This window comes from Arachis hypogaea, chromosome 8 (assembly GCF_003086295.3).
Source record: "Arachis hypogaea cultivar Tifrunner chromosome 8, arahy.Tifrunner.gnm2.J5K5, whole genome shotgun sequence".
Lineage (NCBI taxonomy): Eukaryota > Viridiplantae > Streptophyta > Magnoliopsida > Fabales > Fabaceae > Arachis > Arachis hypogaea.
This window is the reverse complement of record NC_092043.1, coordinates 14,223,241-14,246,162: the sequence shown is the minus strand read 5'-3', so window position 1 is coordinate 14,246,162 and position 22,922 is coordinate 14,223,241. Positions and strand designations below refer to the sequence as shown.

Below are 22,922 nucleotides of genomic sequence, written 5' to 3'. Positions count from 1 at the left end.
GAAGACAAATAAGTCTCCACCGGCAACAATTTTTTTCCACTCAATTTGGATATTCTATATTTTTTCTGTTTATGATATCTCTTAGTCTAATAAATTAATAATTAATTTATCATAAATCTAAATTTTTTTTAAAATTTTGTTATTGATCAATAAATACATAATAAATTTTGAATTTTCAATACTTAGATAAACAAACTAAGTAACTTAACCACTAATAAACCAAACCAATGGGTTGGACACTCTATAATTTTACATCAGATATGATTGGCCAAAAATAATGGAACAACCATGTTCTGAAAAAGGACACTGGTTATATTTAGTCCGTGAATGATTTCGACCTGAAGTGGCCCTGCTAATCTGCTATTATATGCTGCATGGTGTAGGGCTTTCAAAGGAATAATTTGTTCCAAAAATGTATATAACCAATCTTCCAAACTCTATCTGGTGATGATGGTAAATCCTCAACTTCTCACCCTCTTTGCTTCAATATTATTGTTGATGTGGAAAAAAAAAAAAGACTTGTTAATATTCCTTGCTGGAGTAATTATTGCATATAAACCTGTATTTAATTTTCATTTTGTTTGTCATTAATTTTTCTGTCAACACAACCAAATAGAGTTGACAATATTCTCTTTGAAATAGAAGAAAAATTAAAGGTAAATATTTTGTTTGGTTCCTGATTTTTTTAAGACATACGGCACTCTAATTATTCTTAAACATTAACTTGGTCCCTACCTATTAATAAAAGGCTAATTCTATGGTGTCTATGAATTGGTGCTTTAATTTTGCTTAATTTATTTTTTGTAGTAAGTTTTGATTTTTTAAAAATTATTTATTGTTATATCTTTTAAATTAAATATTATTTTTTAACCCTTTTTAGTAAATAGGCAACATCTTTTAGGTATCATAGCATTCACCTTAATAAAATTTGTTAAATCAACTTCTATAATCAATTAGTAGTAAGTTGTCCGTCTAAGGTATCAAATATGTGACAAGTGTCAATTCCAAATGGTTATAGAAATTAAAAATTCTTTCTATAAAAAAAAACCTTCTCTTTTTTCTTTTTTTGTCCTTTTCTTCTCCTTTCTCTTCGCTAATCACCATCATCTACATCACCATCATTATCGAGTTTCACCTTCACAGCCATCGCTGCGGCACCATCATAGCCGAACCAACTTCTCTTTTCTTCTTTCTCATCCTCTTCTTCTCTTTTTCTTCCTCCATCACACCATCTCCAAAACCACCATCTTCATCCTCTATTTTGCCACCAACAGTCACCACCACCGTGGTTCCCTCTTCCTCCTTTTCTTCTCCTTCTCGCCCTCACCCAACCTCCCTCAATAGCTCACCCTAAATCTTTTCGGCGTCACCAAGGTCCTCACCATCCTTCGCGTCGCCACTGCTAACAACTCTCCCTTTCCTAATTGATACTACGTCCAGAGTTATTTGTCTATGCCTCGTCTTTCGCAAACGTTACAAGAGTCTCCATGTGGCATCTGGGGAGGCATTCAAGCTCGTCAGTGAGGTTTTTTAGTTATCCCTAAATCTTGTTAATGATATATGGATTACTAGTTTTATGATTTTGTCAAAGTTAATGTGAAAAGAGTTTAAGACTATGAAGGTAGATAGTAATAATAATGAGTAGGAAGAGGAGGAGGATTTTAATCCCTATAATTATTTGGAGTTGACACAATTGTAAGAGTCGATTTGTCCAATTTTATTAATGGGCGAAGTCGAATTGAAATTTCAGAATAATTAAAGTGTGATATGTTTTATACAAAAAAGGTTAAAAATCGAAAAAAAATATTTGTCCAAAAATAAGTAAGTGTGAATAAATTAAATATGATTGGAAATAATTGAAAAAGATGTCAGATGCAAAAAATCAGAGATTTTTTATTTTTTTAAAAGAAAAAGAGAACACGTGAATATAATGTATTAATGGTAATTTTCAAGAATATTTAAGCTAAGCCAATCAAATTATTAACGAAAGCTAAAGTTTAATATTAAAAATAGTGACAATATATATAGGTGGAAATCAAAGATAAAACCAACTCCATATATTAATTAATGGTATACTAGCTGAATTCACACTAATAAATAGGCAAACCCTGATCACAATGTACTTCATCAACCAGGGATCATAAACAGACAAAATAGAGCTAAAAAATATTGGCAACTTGGAACAATTTTTTTTATTCTTAATTTTCCAATGAAGAAGAAAAACAATAATTTTGTCGGCTGCAGGAATCGAAATTTTATTTAAAAATTTTGTAGTTGAATAATAAATTACTGTATATATAAAATTTAAATTTTTAATATTTATTTAAATAAATTAGTGAGTTAATTATTAAATCAGTTTCGAATAATTTTGTTTAATGAATTTTGCATGTAGATGAAGATGAGGATGAAAAAGAGGGCCCACGGATGCATGAGTTTCTTGGCACAAAAAGTCTTCCAAAGCCCGTGACCGACCGCATCTGATCCAACTCATCCATGTACGGACAAAATATTTAGCGCTGTACTTTTCTTTCATTAGATTAACATTTTGGGTATCCATTTTATTTGACCAACTTAGGTTGATATCAGCCAGAATAAATTTGTATTGCTAGTTTTGGATTTAAGTACTTAGGAGACTCACTATTTGTTATAGTCAGATAGGTGCAAATATAAACGGCATAACAACTTAACAAGATAGGAGATAAAAGAATAAAATTAGAGAGACTAAACTATAAATATAGAGAACTTTTATATGTAAAATTTATCAATTTAGGAAGGTCGTCATTGCTCTCTTTATATACACTAAAACTCTGCTCCTGGCTGTATGACTGAGATCAAATTTGGATTCATCCGATAGGTGGACAATCAATTATATTTTATTTTAGAAGTCAGGTTATTTTTTAAAATGACAAAAACAAAATTAAATAAAAATAAATATTAGTAATATTTTTTTAAAAAGTTGCAAACGTTAGTAACAAACAACAAATATTTTGCAATAGAAAAAGTATATGGAATCAATTCTAAATCAGCCAAGAATAGAATAACTTAATTAATTATAAATATAATAATTAGTTTTATTTATTTATGATTTAAAATATTGGTTATTAAATATTTCACCACATTCAAATTAGGAGGAAATAGGTTCAATATCATTGCAACATGAATCACGGAAATTGATTCAATTAGCTTCTGTCTCTTCATCCCCATTTCCTCTCCATATGCCTAAAACATGATAAATCAAAAAATAGATTGAGAACCATCCAATTTACAAAGAAAAGAAACATGCTAATACATAGTATAAACATCATTTGCATAGAAATTTTGAATTCACATAAATCATCTTAATTCCATAGCATTATTATTTACAATAATAATAATAATAATAATAACAATAATAATAATAAAAATATTAGACAATTATTTTTTTAATTTCAGTCTAACAGAATCAAATTTATATTCGCACATTTATGCTCTTATTTTTCTTTATTGTTCTCCTCTTTTTCTACTTTTATTATTATCATGATCATGATCAGATCCTCATGACCATCTCTTCCTCGTTCTCTACCATCTCTTCTACACTTTTTTATTTTTAATATTGGATTAACAACGGTGTTTTTCTAAATTATGATTAACCGTGATATTTTTCTAAAATGTGGGATAATTTAATGTATGGAGTACAAATTGGATCGTCTAATTTTTAAAAGATACAGAAATCGGACCGTTCGATTTTTAGGTACACAAATCGGACCGTCCGATTTTTATACTTGGACCGTTCGATTTGTGTTGAAAAATTAAAAAAAATTTGGAATACATAAATCGGACGATCCGATTTGTGTTTAAAAAAAATTAAAAAATTTGAGGTACAGAAATCGGACCCTCCGATTTGTGTACTTCCACATATTTAAAAAACACCAAAAATTACAATGTTAAAGTATATCACCACTTTTACTTCCATAACAAAAAAAATTAGCCTCTCTTCTACCACTACCTCTTTTATCTTTTTTTTTTTTTTATCATCTTCTTTTTTTTTTGTTTGATATCGTTTTTTTTTTTCATCCTCCTCCTCTTTTTTATTATCACCACCACCACTATCATTATTATCACTATGATCATTTTCATCATTTTTGTCATCTTTTTCTTTTTCTTAATTCAATATCACACAATTAGTTTAATAATATATAACAAAAGTGACACAACAATTTTAGATTAACGACCTAGAAAATTTGTTAAAAATGATACCAAAATTTTTGATAAATGATACAACAAAATTTTAAATAACTAAAGATTCAAAATTTTAACTTACTCAACTAACAAAATATATTCAAATGTATTTTGAAACAAAAAAAATACAATAATTTGTTATAAATGATATAGGAATAATGGTTAGATATCTTATATATGAGTTCAATACCACCTAATTAGTTCAATGCTAAAAAAAATTGGTTAAAAATTTTTTTATGTCACGATTAAAAAATTTTGATGTCAAAATTAAGAAGTTTTATGTCACAGTTAAAAAATTTCGGTACTATTTTTCTAATAAATCATACACAATTCAAAACTTTTCTTCCTCTTCCTCTTCTTCATCATCATCATATTTTTCTTCTTATTTTACATTTTCGTAATTTTTTTTGTTTCCTCTTCTTAACAATAAATTCTACACAATTTAAAACTATCCATCCTCCTCCTCTTTCTGTTCTTTATAATTATTCGTTATTATCATAGTTTTGTTTCACATTCTCATAATTTTTCTTATTTCACTCTTTTAACAGGAAATTGTATCACAATTACAAAATTTCGATGCTATTTTTTGGAGAAATTGCGTACAATTTCAAACTTCTTATCTACTCATAATTTTTTTGGTTTCACCATTTTAATAAGAATAAAAATAAAAAAATAAACAAAAAATAAAAAAAATAAGAATATTGCAATAACTTAAAAGAAGAGGAGAAAGAAAAGAAAAAAAAAGAAATAACAACAGCAATAATAAAAAGAACGATGATGACGCAGAAACACACAAAAAAAATACAATAAAAAAATGTATAATTTACGAATCTGTTGTATGAGTAATTTTTGTTAAATTTAAATTAAGATTAATTAGACTTGGTTAACAAAATATTCTTACATGTGGTAGTAGAACCGTAATAATAATGATATTAAATTATTTATAATAATATCTACTCCTGGCAAGCATACCCAGAAAAGACAAATGGGATCACGAGAAATTTTTCTATCTCTATGGTTCCTATTCACATGACAATCACTTTGCATCAAATTAAACATAAAGCACCAATAATTTCAATACAAACGGTCCCAAAAGTTGTAAAGACCCCACACTCAGCTAACAGTTAAGCTTATGTGTAGCCTTATTCCAAGAAACAGCCATAAACTGTATTACCCTAGCTAGTTCATTTTATCCTTTTCCATTCTGATATACCAATGATAATCATCAAACTAGCGACCTTTTGCTCTTCGTCCTTTTGTTTCATTCTACGCATTATTCATGCATTGCTCTATTTACTGCCCTCACTTTAAAACCTTAATTGATCAGAGTCTCTTGCACAGAGAAACCAGCTTGTAAATATAATGTGTCTTATTTATATATAAAAATATAAAAAGTGTAATTTTTGTCTATTTATTTGTTTTGCATTTGTGAATTATAATTATAAAAATAAAAATAATTAAAATGATTTTACCTCATTATCTGTGTTACAATCTACAAATATCACAGCGTAGGGATATTTCCGTAAATTAAGAACCACGTCTTGCATATATAAGGGTCCACTCAGAATGCCATGCAATATATGCATGCACACTTCTCTTCCTTCCTGCTGCCTCCAAATTCCAACCCGACCCAACCGAGTCAACACCACTCGGCCGAGTCACCACCGGTTCCAACAATCATGGGCCTCAAGTGCGCCACCTTAATCCTCTTTTTTACAATGTTTGTGGCAAGTAGCATTGCCATTGACCCATGCACCTCCAAGCCTGACGAAGCGGGCCTAACCGTGATACCCGTCTTCGGCAAATGCTCACCATTTGACCCACCCAAGCCCGACTCATGGGCCCAAACGGTCATAAACATGGCATCCAAAGACCCAGCCCGTCTCAAGTACTTGTCCACACTAGTAGGCCAAAAGTCCGTCGTTTCCGCCCCAATCGCTTCGGGTCAGGCCTTCAACATTGGAAACTACGTGGTCCGGGTCAAGATCGGAACCCCGGGCCAGCTCATGTTCATGGTCTTGGACACCAGCACTGATGAGGCCTTCGTCCCGTGCTCTGGTTGCGTGGGCTGCTCCGCCACCACATTCTCCCCCAAAGACTCCACAAGTTACGGCCCATTGGACTGCTCAGTCCCGCAATGTGGCCAGGTCCGTGGGCTTCAGTGTCCCTCCACGGGCGCAGGCGCGTGTGCTTTCAATCAATCCTACGCGGGCTCCACATTTTCCGCCACGCTCGTTCAAGATTCACTCAGATTAGCCAATGACGTAGTCCCGGGCTACTCATTCGGCTGCGTTAACGCAATCTCCGGCGAGTCCATTCCGGCCCAAGGGCTTCTGGGCCTGGGCCGTGGGCCTTTGTCGCTACTTTCGCAATCCGGCGCGCTCTACTCAGGTGTCTTCTCGTACTGCCTTCCCAGCTTCAAATCGTACTACTTCTCAGGGTCGCTCAAGCTTGGGCCCGTGGGGCAGCCCAAGAGTATCCGTACAACCCCACTTCTCCGAAACCCTCACAGGCCTTCCCTCTACTATGTGAACCTCACCGGAATAAGCGTGGGAAAGGTTCTCGTCCCTGTCCCCTCAGAGTACCTGGCTTTCGACCCGAACACCGGTTCCGGAACCATCATTGATTCCGGAACGGTGATAACCCGGTTCGTTGAGCCGGTGTACAATGTGGTGAGAGACGAGTTCAGGAAGCAGGTTGGTGGAACGTTCTCGAGCCTGGGAGCATTTGACACGTGTTTCGTGAAGACGTACGAGAACTTGGCGCCAACGGTGACGCTTCACTTCACGGGGTTGGACCTGAAGCTTCCGTTGGAGAACAGCTTGATACATAGTAGCGCTGGGTCGCTAGCTTGCCTTGCAATGGCGGCGGCTCCGAGTAATGTGAACTCTGTGCTGAACGTGATTGCCAACTTGCAGCAACAGAATCTTAGGATCTTGTTTGATACAATTAATAACAAGGTTGGGATAGCCCGTGAACTTTGTAACTAGCTGTTTTAGTTTTTTTAATGTTTTGTATTCTTTGTCTTTGTTTTGGTAAGATATTAATCTATCTTTTCTTTTGTATTGTTTGGATGTTTGGGTGTGGCCGTGTGAATTAATTAATAAGCGTGCCTTGTAGGGTTTAAACATTATTATTACTCGGAAGTGTCACAATAATGTGAATTGAGATCAACTGTTTTCTACGTTGTAAACTTGTAATGGTTAATTACCCCAAAGGGGGACCAATCACTACCGTAATGGAATTTTATTTTTTGTTTCCATGTCTTAATTTTAGACACTTAACTTGTTACCACGAATATTCAGTGAATATGGACTGTACAAATAATTGAGCATTTTAACTGTTCTGCGCAATGACGGACATGGTGCTATCATCAATGGCTAAGCGCTTAACAACTTGATTTTAGGGGCATTTAATTTTTAATCGGTTTTACTATATAATGATTTTTGTAAATAATGTGAATAATAATAGATTTTAAAATTAATTCAATAAAGTTAAAAACCACCCCGCTTCTAAATTATTTTCTAAATTTTAATATAATTAGGATAACCATTTGCATATTTAGTGAATTGAACATCCAACTATTGTTAATTGTGTATGAGTAAATCAAATCAAAAGAGATAACCATCCAATTAAAAATAATACATAATCATTGGCATATGTATTAAATTGAACATCCGACGTATCTATTGTTTACATTGTTTAATGTTCTCATTGTCTACCTATACTTTTTTATTTTTAATAGAAAAAAATCTTCAATTAAAAAGATTTATGAAATGATAAAATAAAGAGATAATCTTCATAAGATTTAACTGTATAACTAGTGAGTCAAGTCGATTTGTTAGTTAGTTTGAGCTCAACTCGCTAATAATTTAATAAGCTTAGCTCATGAAATTGTGAGCCAAATTTAAATTTAAATTTGAACTCATATATTAAATGTTTCAAATTTAAGTTTATTAGGTAAATTTAGTTCATTGACTGGTGAGCTTATACAATTATATATTATTTATTATAATTATTTAAATTAATAATATATTATAAATTTTATATTTTTAATTTAACATACACATAATTTTATATATAATTATGAGAAAATATAAATTATAATCGATAAATAAATAATATATAATTGATAGTTTTTTTTAGATATAAGTTATAATTTATTTATATAAAATTATATATTATATTTATTATTTGAGTCAATTTGTAGACTTGAACTAACTCATAAATTTTTGGTAAGTCAATTGGAAATTTTACAAATAAGCTTGATTATAATAAGTAAAATCATGAGCAAAACTCAATTTTTGTGAGTAGAGCTTGAGTTTAGTATACTTCGGCTCAACTCAACTTATTTCTAGTCTTATATATGATTAAAGACCAATAAAATTTATAATCTTTTTTTTGTTAATACTTGGTCAACAAAGGTATTTTTATACGTAATATAATAAATAAAAATATTATTTGTATACTAAAATTATCGACTAATATATTTATATATAAATACATGTATTGTTTAATTTATTTTTAATGTGTATTTATATTTTGAGATATATTTATATTAGAGATGAGAGCTGAGAGAGCCGAGAGCTCTTAGTTCTTCAGTAGTTGGGGTTGTTTTGTATTTTTTAATTGAAAAAACTTGTAGGTATATATAGTGATGAGTGTATAAAATGAAGAGTCACGTTAGTTTAAGAACATATTACAATGGTCAAATTTTGTATAATACACATGAGGGTGTGAGTTTTTAATATAAAAATTCATGTGTTATTGTTGTTTCTCTTTCAATAACATATGAATGACTTAAGAGTATACTTTCTCAAAGCATAAATTATCAAGTATAGAAAAGAGTGATAAATATTTTGTACAAATAATTTGTGTTAGTATTTGGTAATTTCGTTTAATTTCAAATAATGTATGTGGCTGATGAAATCGATATGTAAAGAATGTTTTTGATCTACCATTAAACGAGAGCACGAGTCTCACTTATCGAGTTATATGTTGAGTTCGAGAAAATCGAAGATATTAATTTTTCAAAACCCAATATAGACTGACTTGATGAGTATACTAAAAGCAATGAAAAGTAATTATTAAATTGTTGGTCCAATAGAAGATGTGGAGGATGATATATCACTAGAGAGAGATGTGCCAGATATTACTAATGTACTAACAAGTTAACATCCATCTGAAAAATTATCATTTATGCATACTTTGAATCTTAATGCTATACATGCACTAAAATTTTTAAATTCTAATAATTAATAGTTACCAAAAATATTTATTAATTATTAAACACTACAATAATCACAAAAATTACTTACGTATACAGAATATCAAAAATATTTTATAATATAATTTTTAACACGTGTTATATCATGTTTTTTTATCTTCATCTTTTTTAATCTCTATAATTAAAAAAAATACGAATAATTAATGATAAGATATAATAAGTATATCATATTCACTAGTGATTAATCTATTATAATCAATATTTAAGAGTATATATTGAACATTAATAACAATTTTATTCTTCCTAACATAACAACTAATAATAATACTATTTTTAACAAATATTCAAAATAAAACTAAACTTAATTAACAACCTATGCTATTAATTAATAAAACTGTTATTTTTTAATTAAATATTTAAAATAAACGATAATTGCCTTAAAAAAACCTCACCTAAACATTAATATTAATAATTGTGTTTTTCTTTTTTTTAAAAAAATTCCAAACAAAACTAATTTCAGTAAAAATATATGCTAAAAAATTCATAATATTAATTCTGTTTTTAATAAATAATTAAAATACTAAAAATAATTCAATTTTATTATGAAATATTTTAAACAAAACTAAAATAAATAAAAATTCATAATATTAATTAATTCTGAACGGCGTCGGCGTTCTTCTCTTCTCTGACAACGCTTCCCAAACGGCTTCAATCACAGCAATGGTTTTTTTTTTTGGGTCAGGGATCACAGCAATAATTCATTTTGGTGAGAAACACCGTTTAAGGCCCAATATTAAAAAAAAGGTTCGCTCTCTACATTCCAGCCTTAGAATTTAGAAAGCTGTGTACAAGAAAAGGAAAAAAAAAATTAGAGAGCTACCAAGCACCAACTTACATGGCGTCATGGACATTTCTTTTTCTATTTTGATTAATTTTGACGGGGCATTAAATTATTCCATCCTGATTAAGGAACACAATAAATTGTCAACTATATTATCTCATATCAAATGAGCTTGAATCATGTTGTATCTATTTGCTCAATGCTTTGCCAGCTTTATGCCAAACCTATAATGCACGTACACTAACACGAACACAGACACGACACAGGACACGTCGACACGCGAATTTAAATCTTACATGACACAGGGACACGCATACATATAAAATATAAAGTATTTTTTAGATAAATCATAACGATATTTTGATATTTTATTGATATTAAAATATAAATTAAATTTTTTAATTATTTTTAATATCTTATTTTAATTATATCAACTATTTAAAATATTTCTTTGTTTTAATAAATAAAAATATATACTATATCTAAATTTATTTTAAAAATATATGTTAAGAATAAGACTGGACACGCTGACACATGATGGTATTTAGGTGTATCCAAACGTATCCGGAAAAGAATTTTTTATTTTTTATTAAGACACGGTTGGACACAGCAGACACGCGTGTCGGACGATCGGCGAGTGTTGTGTCCGAAATGTATCCGACACGCAAACACGGCAATTCAGCAAAGTGTCCGTACTTTATAGTGCCAAACAAATCTATCATAGTTACAGTTACAAAAATAAGATTACGCAATTGCAAAATTATCATCATGCTGTTCACCAGTAGAAATCAGCATGTTAGGTTTCTAACATTTCTTGGCTTATATATATATATATGTCAATGGGGGACTGTTGAACTATGCCTTGCACATCCTTCATTTTCGGTTATAATGGACTCTGCTTCTCTCCTATGAACATGGACTATTGCGCCAATCCTACCAAATAAGTAAAACTTAGCAAAACTACACAAAACCTTGTTGAAGACATAGCAATGTCACACATGGAGAAGAGGGGAAGTGCTTACTGATTGCTTAAGACACATATCTGGAATTTATTGCATAACAAAACAACTGGCTGGCCTCATAATCATCGACCCTTATCCACATTATAAGACTGATTATGGAGATGGCTTTCCGATATTCCTCTTTCCAGGTGTTTCGGAGTTGGACTCCGGCTTGGCTGACTATCTGATTTTCTTAATTTCTCAGAACTTTGATGTGATTTACCTTTGCTGCTGCTTCTTTCCGGGATCTGTAGTGACTGGGAACTGTCCAACCCTCTAGGCTTCTCTTGGTTTGGCACAGGGGATGGATGTGTTTGGTTTAGCTCGGATCCTTTTCCTCTATCGGGGTTGCGTGGTAGTTCTTGACTTCGGCGAACCTTGAAAAAGGTTAAGTCCGGACATCAGCTTTGTCAATGTAATAGTGAGATAATTTGAATAAATAAGTCAAACCTTGCATGAAGTAATTTATATCTTCTACATTTGTTTCTGGCTCAGGATATAGTAAACAAGGTAGATAGCCAGAATTAATTATAGAAAAGAGGAGCTAGAAAGTTTTGATATTTATGATCTGCATTACCTCTCCCTTTGAACCAGATTTCTTTAAACCAGAAGGTGGATGTTTGCTCTCAGAAGGTGGATGTTTGCTCTCTGAAGGTGGATGTTTGCTCTCTGACTTCCTCTCATTGACAGTCTCTGCTTTACTGAGATGAGTGTCCTGTTTAACCAACGCAAATACCCATGGTTCAAGAAATTATGAATTTCAAATTCTTTCAGTAAATTTGATCCTAATTTTTAGTTGTAATTTTCATCTAATTATGGGGTTATAATGTGCCTGTGGTAGAGACTGGAATAAATACTTAATCTACATTGTGGATTTACCTTGCTCGTTGACCTTTCAAATTGTGATGTCTGCACAACTTCAGTCTCTACCTTACTCTTCCTGTAAAAAATTCCAGGCGAAAAAAGTAAACTAATTATAAATATAAATATAACTTCCAAAAAGAAAGAAACAGAAGCATGAACAAGATCATGGGAAATGATAAGCATACGATTTTCTTTCATGGTTTGATGTCTGTTGAGTCAAAGTAGATCGAGCTTTGCACTCGAGTTGTACATTAAGCCGCATCCCAAGTTCAATAACCTTGTTCTCAAAGTTAGCCAGATCCATTTCTATGAGAGTTAATTCCCCGAGCTCTGTCCTGATCTGTAGAAAACTTTCAGATTACAAATTAGTTGAATGATGATTCAAACACACTCTTGTGTCTGATTTTGAATAGGTTTTTCATCTATACTGGATAAACCAGATAATCATCCTGTATTTAAACTTGAGTCCTACCTCATTATTTGCCCGAGCATTCTTCACCTTGACCAGTTGTTCCTGTAGTCTAATCACCTGTGAAATTTTTTTTAGAAAAAGCAGAATCTTAATTTTATGTGAATGCATGCGAAACAAGGGTTGTGGGAAAGTACTTCTTGCTCGAGACCCATACGACGCTCTAGCAAGGATTTCTTTCTGTTGTCAATATGAGATTGCAGATTTTCATTTGCCTTGGTCTACAAGACAAAGGGAATAAAGATCAGTTGACTTCAAAGAATTTAGAAACACAACCACTAGGTTTTCTCAAGTAAATACCTCCTCTGCAATTTGGTTTTGTAAGTCTTTCTTTGTATATTCAAGCTTTTCGACTTCCTCACTGATCAGAAACATTAGTGAACACAGATAAGTGAAGAAACTAACAACCACCATGCTCATTGCGCATCAAATCACATTAAAGGTCTAATTCAACACATTAGGAGTTGAATTCTTCGATTAGATCCTACACCCTTATTTTAAGCTAACTATAGAATGTATCATGCTTTGATCTTTGATCAATCACAAAAACTTAGTCTGAATTCCCCAGGCACATAATAAAATTATCAAGAAACACGTCATAAATGGAAACAAACAAGATAAAGTCGAAAATACAAAAACACCACAGGGACTCAAGTAAGAGAATTAGACATATTTCATATATACTTACTCATTATCAACAGTGAAATCAATGGATTCCATGGAAAGATTCTTCCTTGCCTGGTCAGAATACAAATAAATGCTTCAATAAAATTAGGGCAAGAAACAATGACATAAGTGGAAAGACAAAAAATAAATCACATCATGAATTTTAAAACAATTAACTTACAGAGGTACGACCCAAACAGTTGCGCCGAGAATCTGGACTATTGGATATAGTTGCAGATTTTTTGTAAGATGGGGTTGGAGAAGGTGAATCATGCGCTTTTTTCGGGTTAGCAGAAGCTTGTCCAACTGCTTCAGCAGTATTAGTTTGACTTGTGATACTTTCGCTGCCTTTGGCATCCCCATGCTTTTTTGCTTTATTTTCTAGACCATGAGTTTTTGAATTAGATTGTTCAGGATCCTGCAGATAAAAAAGATTAGAATAAGATGGTTTTTCACTCTCTCTCTTTCTTCCGAGCTGCAGCAACATCTGTTGATCTCAGATTACTTCTTTATCTTTCTTTCGGTGCATTTATATCTGAAAACTTGACGATATGAGTCTTTCCTAAATTAATTTCAGATAGAGGCAATGAAATGGATACTCTTTAATGAAAAACCTGTGTATTAAGGTTACATAAATATCATGAAATGAATAAATTAGCTTTAAACCTTCTCAGATATATAATCGGTCTCAGACTCTCCATTCTCACCGTCGGATCCACTACCAACTTCATCTGCATCTTCATCAGACTCCTGAACTGATTCATCTTCTTCATCGTCATATTCTTCATCATAGGACAAGTCTTCATCGGTAGCCTCTTCACTCTCAGATTCCAAATCATCCGAGTCAGAGTATATATCAGGGCCAGGAGAACCACAACCATCAGCCTATAACAATAACCACTTAGGAACTTGAAGAGACAATAACACATAACATCAATAACAACCATGTCATATTACAATAGGTATAACATCATTCATGCATCTCAACTCAAAAGCCTAGAGATGGTTCATAATATGGTATTACAGCTTCTATAGTCACGAGATTTGGAGTTTGATCTTTGTTTCCCTAATTTTTCCAAGGAATAGTTGAATTTTAATGCAAGGGAACTTAGAAGCAATCAAACCCAAAAGAGAGACTCTTGCATGAGAGTTGTTTTAACTTTTAAGGTGTAAAGTCATTCATGGGCCTCTCTACCTAATAGCTTATATGTTTTGGAGAACTATTTAACAAGAAAAGTTGAGAGAATATGGAAGTAACTTACCCTCTATTCTTTTAGAAATAGAAAATTGTGCACAATATGTGTATGATTTATAAACAAATATAAGATCTACAATTTGTAAATGATGAAATAGTATAGAAAAAAGAATGTGACATGGTTTCATATTTCATATATAGAAGATGTAAAAGGCAGTGACCAACATAATTACCCCAAATATGTTATTATATTCTTCTAATAGAGTTATAACAATTGCTTGAGCATGGTTGGCTGCAGCAGCTGCTTGTAATAATTGCATAGAACCATCACCACCAACATCAAAATCATTTTCAATCTCACATTCTCCAGCTAGAAGGGGGCGAAGAAGCAAGGGTGCCATGCAAGCTGCCACAGCTGAGGAGCTCATTCGATTCACAGATTTGCGGGAAGCAACAATTTGCATCATCATGAGTATTCTGCACAGAATTGAACACAATAATTTACACCATCAAATTATAAACAAAATAAAATGTCAAATTTCCTTTCACCAAGATGCCAACCGAGCAAGGACGTGTGTGCCCGCATGAACATTTTTAATGCTAGCTGGTTTTATGTTTTAAAATCCTTTGTCGGGCCTTAACACTCCTTTTTCAAAAGTTAGTTAACGAGCATTTAAAAGACAAAACACCGGCTCAGTTAACTATTACAACTAAATTATTATTTCAATAAATTAATTAACTGAAAAGAATAAGAGTATTTCTAACCCATATATTTGGCTGATAAGAAGATAACCAGAAAGGAGAGAAATGAGAACAAGAAAGCAACCAATCAATCAAATACCTTTGCAATAAGCGGCGATTTGGTTCAGGGAATGTGTCATTTATGGCTATGCGCATAGCAGAAACCCTTCTGGTACGATCAGTGCCTATCGATTGTGCCAATAACAGTGACAGAAAATTGAACGTCAATAGCTAGATCCATATAAATGACATTTAAGATGCAAAAAACTACAATGGACACTTACGAACAGCTTCTAACAGTGCCTTGCAACAAGATGCAGGAACTGGAGATGATGGCAATTCCCGAAGCACATGCTGAAAAAATTTACATAATAAAGAATTATAATGATGAATGATCCACATAAAAGGTGTTAGTGCTTCAATATATACCTTGACACAATCACCAATAACATGTGCATCCTCATTTGCAGTAAACTCAGTTTTTCCTGCAAGAACAATAAGACATTATGAGAAATTTTGAATGAGGAAAAAAAAAAAAAAGAAAAGAAGAGTGAACAGCCTTTGCATGTCAAACGCTCATGTAAGGATTTAACAATATTCCACTAAATCCAATATTTTGATGAACTAATTGATAAGTGATAAAAAAAAACTCTTTGACGCACAACAATCCACATATTTCTCAAAGCAATTTAAAGGAAAAGCCAGAATTATTGTGTATATATTTAATGGCAGAATATGTGAGAACAATCTTCAGGATATTTGTAATCAAAATGGAAGCACAAACCTTGTTCATATTCCCGAACCCGTCGTTCAACGTCTTCAACATCAGCTGCTTGTCGCAAGATCCCTTCTACATTGGCTCCTGTTGTATAGCATTCATTAGATTCATGTAAACACTACTGGACTAATAAGAACTAATTTCCTATCAATCAACATTTTTTTTAATTCTCATATATATTTAAAGACTTACTTTGCATTTATTTAAAATATTGACTTAAATTGAATAATTTTCTTTCTCCTAATTCAAATTTTATTATTCCAAAAATATTGATGAACTTAGAGGAAATGAAAGAAGTTAACGGAAATTAGAGAGGTAAAGAATTTCTTTCTACAAAAAAAAAATGGAACGTTCAGAAGGATGAAGGACTTCAGACTGATTATTGGTTCATCTTTTCCTCTCTTCCTTTTTTTATTTTGTTCCTTCTCTCATTGATAAGAAACACCAATGCATTAAATAACCTGGATGATGTAAACTTTTTCTATAGAAAATAAAGGATGAAAGTCTAGGTTAAAATATATCAATCAACAAAGATTAAATAAGCTGGATAAGGTAAACTTTTCAGCAAAATAAAGAACCAAAATCTAGGTTAAAAGACATCCATCAGTGATGCACTAGTAATAAAATGTCTGGTATAGTGCATCAATCACGCATTTAAAAAATTCTCTAACTCATTAAAAAGTAGTCACATTCACAATACACACACATTTATATTTTCTTAACAAAGTCTGGTCAAAGTGTTACATAAATTTTTTTCCTGCCAAAATCCTGAAAATTAAAAACCTACCATATTCTTCTATGAATCTTAGGGCTTTCTCCAAAAATGTTGGAGTTCCATCGACATCCTCCAGAGCAAGTAAAATTGGTCGGCCAATGACAATGGATTTAACTGGTTCCTTATCCTTCACTATAACAGAAGTGCAGACAAATCATAATGAAAAGCAAGCCAATTATGGATTTTTACAGCATAAAGCAGAAATGTCATCACATAAAAATTTAAAGCCAAGGTACAATGCAAATGTTAAATAAATGTGTAATATCTGCATAAATAACCCAGATAAAACAGAAGAAACAATTATCCTACAAACTTAAAGCAATGACCATTGTCAAGTACCATAAAATAAATGGATATGTAATATCCACATCACTGATCAAACTTGTACAAAAACTTAACTATAACTATCTGAAGCAGTGCATACCACATTTTTAGTGTACACATCACAACATTTGAACTGCAGTCAAATGACACATGTAAAGCAAAATATAACAAGAGCATACATGCTAGTCTGTCATGTATTATGGCTTGTCTAAGTTGTTTTTAGGACTGATTATTGTTTCTGAACTTTCTCACTACCCTCCTGTGGGTTCTAGTGAGTATTGTAGTTATTTAAAAGGTTAAAAACCAGAAACATGTGTTGGTCCATAGAAATATCAATTGAATTAATCTAATTGTTCCTGAAGATACCATTTTGCTCCATCATATTGTTAGCACTGGGTGCTTGTGCTAGAGCATTCTCAAGTGCCGTCTTCCACTCATATAAATCTTCTGTAGTTTCGGCCTACATCGTCAGCAAATGATTGATAAGTTACATGTGGATAAAAATTTCACGCTCTCCACTCTTTGCCTATTTTTATCTCAATGAGATGAACTCAATTACTATATGCGTCATGCATATAAAAGATCAAAGTGTCTTGAAAGTATTTACCTTAAGTGTGAATGCTCGTCCATCATGAGCATCAGGAAACTGTACTGTCAAAAGTTTCTTGTCTGCTTTGACAATGACACTACAAAATTTGACAATGTTGTTAAGGAGGTCATGAAACTTCGTGCTCCTTTTATGATATTATGAACATAAACAGAATGGTAATCATATGGAGTTGTAGAAATCAAGCCAACCTGCCTGAATTGTTTAGGTCGATGCCACCGAGAGTCAAATTTACTTCACTTCCTTTCTGAGGGACAGCACTCTGGAAAGAAATAAAAAATTAGAAAATCCCCCAAAAGGAGGAAATGATGTCCACTTTCTGCTCAACTTCATTTGACAAAAGAACCTAAAACTTCAAAAGCTAAACCCAAGACTTCTTCCATGGATATATTTTTACTTATTAAGAAAACTAGTGACATACAATTTAAGTGAAATTCAAAATTTAATTTATGTTCCCTAAGCTAACACACTACATGGTTAATTACCAATTTGATTTATTCAATTAGTTGAGCATCTCATGTGATGCCAAAACACATGATAAATGCTTACACATTACAAGGAAACCTAGTTGAACAAATTCAAATGCCAAAACAGAATTACTTACCGGATCACTTCTGAAGAAAACAAGTGAATTTTGTGTCAAAATAAACCACCTTTTCTTCCAAGATGTCCATCCAATTCCTACACATCAATATATATCAGACGTAGAAATTTTGGTTCGCATTGGATGTTGTTTAGTAAATATTCGCTGAGTGGTTGAATATTGAAAGGATTAAAAGAAGAAATGGAAAATATAAATTATTTCAATACTGACACTCAACACATTTATTTCCTCGAGTCCTACATATCTAACACTGGTTCAGATCAGATATCTCTTTGGACTATACTTCAAAGATTATTACAAACTATTGTTCAATTCCTGGATATTTTTTCCCCGGGTAAAGTACTCTCTCTTTCCCTGCATTTTGCATTTACTACATAGATCTCCCCATTATTATGATAGTTATATATATAAAACAAAGTTATATAATGCATCAACTAACTCAGTACAGTTTTCAGGCCCAACAAATTCATTAGCAAAGCCATTAAGTCGAGAATGCTTTGAGGTCACATCTCTTATCCTTCCCGTATATATTCAACCTTTATGTCAAGAAAATGTGAAGAGTGCACGAAATTGGTGAACTGAGTGCTGAACATTCAATTCAAACAGTTGGACACCAAAGTAACCATCAATTAAATTGGCACCAAATGAATGCACTTTTCTGTTTTTTCCAACTTATATAAGGCCAAACATCCAAGAGCTTATGATTCAGTTTAACAAATGATTAATTAGTAGGAATGACAATATGACATTATTTTGGGGAGTGTGATAAACTTCTAAAAACTGTGTTCTAAGATATGATATTTCTCTTGGGTTTTAAACATTTACATCTTGCTAGTACTGTTGGTAAAAGACTCTCGATGCATTTAAAATCACATAAATGCATGGTTTCTTGGGGAGAAAATACGTGAACTAGTTGAGTGAACAAACCTTTAGAAGATATGAAAAGTGGCCCACTCTTGAAAATCTGCAAGATACAAAATCACAAGAATATATGAACTGAGGTAAAAGAAAGACACAGAGTAATTTCAGCAGTAAAAACAAATTAATGAAGATATGAAAAACTATATTTGCCTTCAATCTATCTAATTTAATAGTGATGAACTTTTTTCCTTTTCAAATTAGCATTCATTTCATCGTCTAGGCAATCTTAGTTAGGATATATGCTTAAGCTGTGACATAAAGAGAATCTAGAGAATAATTGCCAACAAGTTACACATAAGATCATGCAAAAGCCTAACATGGGAAAAATGTGAATCAATGTAGCAATGCCAGGGCTATGATTCCATAAGGTGGATATCACATTAGTCAAATCCATCATTTTCAAAGGACAACAGTTACCGTATTCGTGTTTCCGGCGCGATTTTGCTGAACCTCTCGCGGTGGAAATTGATGCTCAGGTGGCCGAGGCCGGGGTGTAGAAGGGAGGGGAATAGTGGCCCCGGTAGTTCCCTACAAAAACAAAACATAATCATTCTCCCTCTCTTTCCCTCTTTTTCTGTTAATGCAGAAAGTTTAGGTGGATTCAACCCAGTAGCACAGTCAAGCAGTCTCAATTTGCAGCTATCATTCAGTTAAACAAGAATCATCCATTTTATTAACATTGATCTCATTTGTGTATATTCATTATTAAGAGATAACAAACAAAAAGAGATAGATGAAACATTTTCCACCTGAGACAATTCGGCACTTTTGTTGGTCATATCTGTGATCACAGAAGCATATCCCAGAAAATTATCCAACGAAGCTCACCACATTCAATTGAATAAAAAACGGCAATGCAGGTTCTCATAAAGCACTATCACCTTTTTAATTTTGAATGAGGCATTATAACATATACCTCAAAAATTGAAAAAGAACAAAAGTTTCAAGAGAAGGAGAGACAAAATGGATAAAGAGGTGAAAAACACAAAAACCAAAGAAGAGAATTGGAGTGTGTTTGTGATTGTGACTTTGTCTTTGTCTTTGTCTTTGTGGTTTGTGAATTGTGATTGTGTTTCTCTCTCTCTCTCTCTATAAACAGAGAAAGGAAGGAGCGGGTCTTCCTAATGTGAAGGAGTTGTACACGTCAGCCTTCAAAAACGGAAGTCGTCATCGTCATGGCTATGGTTATGGTTATGGAGGGAACAAGCAAAGAACAAAAAAATCTGAGGGAAAAAGAAAACCAACAAGGGGCATTTTGGTCATTTTGGCTATAGTTTGATGATCCTTCAGTGTGCTTTTGTGTTTCCGTTGTCTTCTTTTTCTAACATTATTACCTTCCAAAAACAACGAGAACGTGTCTTTTTTATGTTTTTTTTTTTCTCTCCCGGAACTTGGTGTGTTGGTGTTTAACCTTTATAATGGATAGACACGTAGAGTGGAATTTGAATTTAACCATAATTCTATTTGTGCAATGAGATTTTTATATAAACTTAATCATATTTTGAATAGAAAATATTCCAATTTTAATTATATCTGTTCTTAATTTGTAAGTATTCGATTCTATTTATGAATTATAAAAAAATATACAATATTATTATATAATTTGATAATAATTTAAATAAAATTAATTTTATATAAAAAAATATATTAAATTATTAATTAATGACTTTTTTTAATGGTTAGTGATCTTTTTTATTTAATAAGAGATTTTTAATTTAACATTTACATAAAATATATTTTTATTGAGTATCCGCAAATAAAGTATATGTTGTCACTCTTAGAGTAAGGTGCATGTTGCCACTCTTATTGGTGTTCTTAGTTTTTTTTAGATAAAATAATATTTTAGGATGGAAACTCCCGTGCTATTTTTATGCGAAAGTTAATACTTGAGAATTATTAGATGATTTAATAAATTTGGTTAAATCATCTTTTAACGATTTTCAACTATTAATTTTACATACCCATACTATTTTTATGTAGAGTTAATACTTGAGAATTATTAGATGATTTAATAAATTTGATTAAATCATCATTTAACGATTCTCAACTATTAACTTTATATAAAGATAATTGTATGTGAATTTTTATCATATTTTGGATAATAATGTAGAGAATACAATTTTATTACATTGACAGTATAAGATATTTTACATAATCGTTTAATTATATTTGTTCTTTTAAATAAATAATTACGTAGTTGGTATAAAAATATTTTTTTATCTCACCAAATTAATATAATAGAAAGATGGTAAAAATTCATGAAGAAGTTGATAATTCATAATTATTATATAATAATTTAATCAAATATATTAAATTATTTAATGATTCTTAATTAATAATTTCACAAAAAATAAATTACACTTGAATTTTTATCTAAAAAAGATATTTGTTCTAGAATATTTTTATAAATCTAATACTAAGAACTAAATTCAAAAGTATAAGAAGCTCTAAAGACCCAATTTAATGATTAAAATTTAGTTTGGTAAAATTTTTATTTTTTGAAAAAAACTTATAAAAACTTACTTTTAAAAGTTAGTTTTTTTTAAAGTCGTAAAATAAATTAGAAATAGAATTTGAATAGATAACTATTACAATACTCTTTTATTGTTTAAAATTTTAAAACTCTATTAAAAATTTATTAATTTGGTAGGGTCATTAAGTAATTAATATATACTAAAAAAAATAATTCTTTTTAAAAAATTACAAACATATTAATTATAACCTTTAATCAATATTTTCAATAAATGACAATTATGATTACTATTAAAAATTTAACATATTCTATTATTATATAAAATATAAGTTAAGCAATTAATACATACTAAAAAAAATTATTTTCGTATTTTATCTTCTCTGCAACACAAATTAAGAGCGATATATATGATGTATTTACTTTTAATAATTTATGCATTAACATAAAATTTATATTTGTATAATTGTACGCATATAATTTATTCATCACGCTTTATTTTATTTTTTCTAACTTTACTTTATAATTTAATTTTAATATATAAATATCTAAAATATAAAATAAAAAGTTATCCAACATAACTATTGTTTATATTCAGGTCCGATAACACAAAAAGTCCACCAATAAAAATAGACTTTAAGATAAATCCGATTCTTTAAAAAAGTCGGACACTAACATAAGAATGTTAAACCTTACCTATTCAAAGTAAATAACTACCTTCATGAATCTCTTCTATTATATCTATCTCATCTAAAAAGTTGATCCCAAAAACTCCCAAAATGAAAGGAACGCTTATTTATCAGAAAAAATAGAACTACTCCAACAAAGATGGTTATCATCTCTATAAATACACTGGAATCCCAATATAACTCATGTTCTAATTTACCAAAAAATTGTTTAAAACCCTTGCTAATTTATGCATCAGAGTCTCTTTCAGGTATACCCCCCATTTCCTCACGAGGAACTCGGACAGGCGGCACCTTAGAATATCATAATTAGGGAACAAAATTAGGAAAATATCAAAGAGGATTAAAAAAAATCAATGTAATTTATTAGGATATTATTCCATAACAAGCGTACTCTTAGTGTACTCTTTGTCTATATATTGGTAAGAACCTTGTAATCACATATGAAAAATATGAATAATAAAAAGAATACTTTTTTAAATAAATTTTCGTTTCTTTCCTAAATTCTTTGTATCATAGTAACATTTTTTTTAGG

The 22,922-nt window shown here is 31.3% G+C and overlaps 2 protein-coding genes and 1 long non-coding RNA gene across 3 annotated transcripts; 2 read left to right on the top strand and 1 right to left on the bottom strand.

The window, feature by feature from the left end:
• Positions 1–1,064: 1,064 nt before the first annotated feature.
• LOC140174581 (uncharacterized) lies at positions 1,065–2,621 on the top strand. The gene is made up of 2 exons (XR_011864315.1): positions 1,065–1,525; positions 2,393–2,621. It is a non-coding gene; the product is annotated as an uncharacterized lncRNA (long non-coding RNA).
• Positions 2,622–5,267: 2,646 nt separating this feature from the next.
• LOC112706234 (aspartyl protease AED3) lies at positions 5,268–7,480 on the top strand. The gene has a single exon (XM_025757418.3). It carries the CDS (start codon positions 5,790–5,792, stop codon positions 7,206–7,208), a length of 1,419 nt encoding a protein of 472 aa, XP_025613203.1. The 5' UTR covers positions 5,268–5,789; the 3' UTR covers positions 7,209–7,480.
• A 3,483-nt stretch (positions 7,481–10,963) lies between these two features.
• On the bottom strand, positions 10,964–20,435 carry LOC112706233 (rho GTPase-activating protein REN1-like). The gene is made up of 24 exons (XM_025757417.3): positions 19,981–20,435; positions 19,649–19,759; positions 19,238–19,274; positions 18,311–18,387; positions 17,898–17,968; positions 17,707–17,785; positions 17,466–17,559; positions 16,788–16,907; positions 16,007–16,084; positions 15,652–15,707; positions 15,507–15,576; positions 15,323–15,407; positions 14,715–14,958; positions 13,953–14,171; positions 13,468–13,704; positions 13,309–13,358; positions 12,921–12,981; positions 12,758–12,841; positions 12,624–12,680; positions 12,337–12,491; positions 12,167–12,227; positions 11,865–12,002; positions 11,309–11,664; positions 10,964–11,219 (listed from the first exon to the last, which is right to left on the bottom strand). Exons 1-23 carry the CDS (start codon positions 20,008–20,010, stop codon positions 11,371–11,373), a joined length of 2,508 nt encoding a protein of 835 aa, XP_025613202.1. The 5' UTR covers positions 20,011–20,435; the 3' UTR covers positions 10,964–11,219; positions 11,309–11,370.
• Positions 20,436–22,922: the final 2,487 nt, after the last annotated feature.

Bases quoted from the DNA above. Each gene is read 5' to 3' on its own strand.
- LOC112706234 (XM_025757418.3), top strand. From the start codon at position 5,790: ATGCAATATATGCATGCACACTTCTCTTCCTTCCTGCTGCCTCCAAAT.
- LOC112706233 (XM_025757417.3), bottom strand. From the start codon at position 20,010: ATGACCAACAAAAGTGCCGAATTGTCTCAG. The intron at 16,085-16,787 runs GTAGGTTTTTAA...GCTATACAACAG, and splicing joins AAGATTCATAGAAGAATATG to GAGCCAATGTAGAAGGGATC. The intron at 12,681-12,757 runs GTACTTTCCCAC...AAAATTTCACAG, and splicing joins GTATGGGTCTCGAGCAAGAA to GTGATTAGACTACAGGAACA.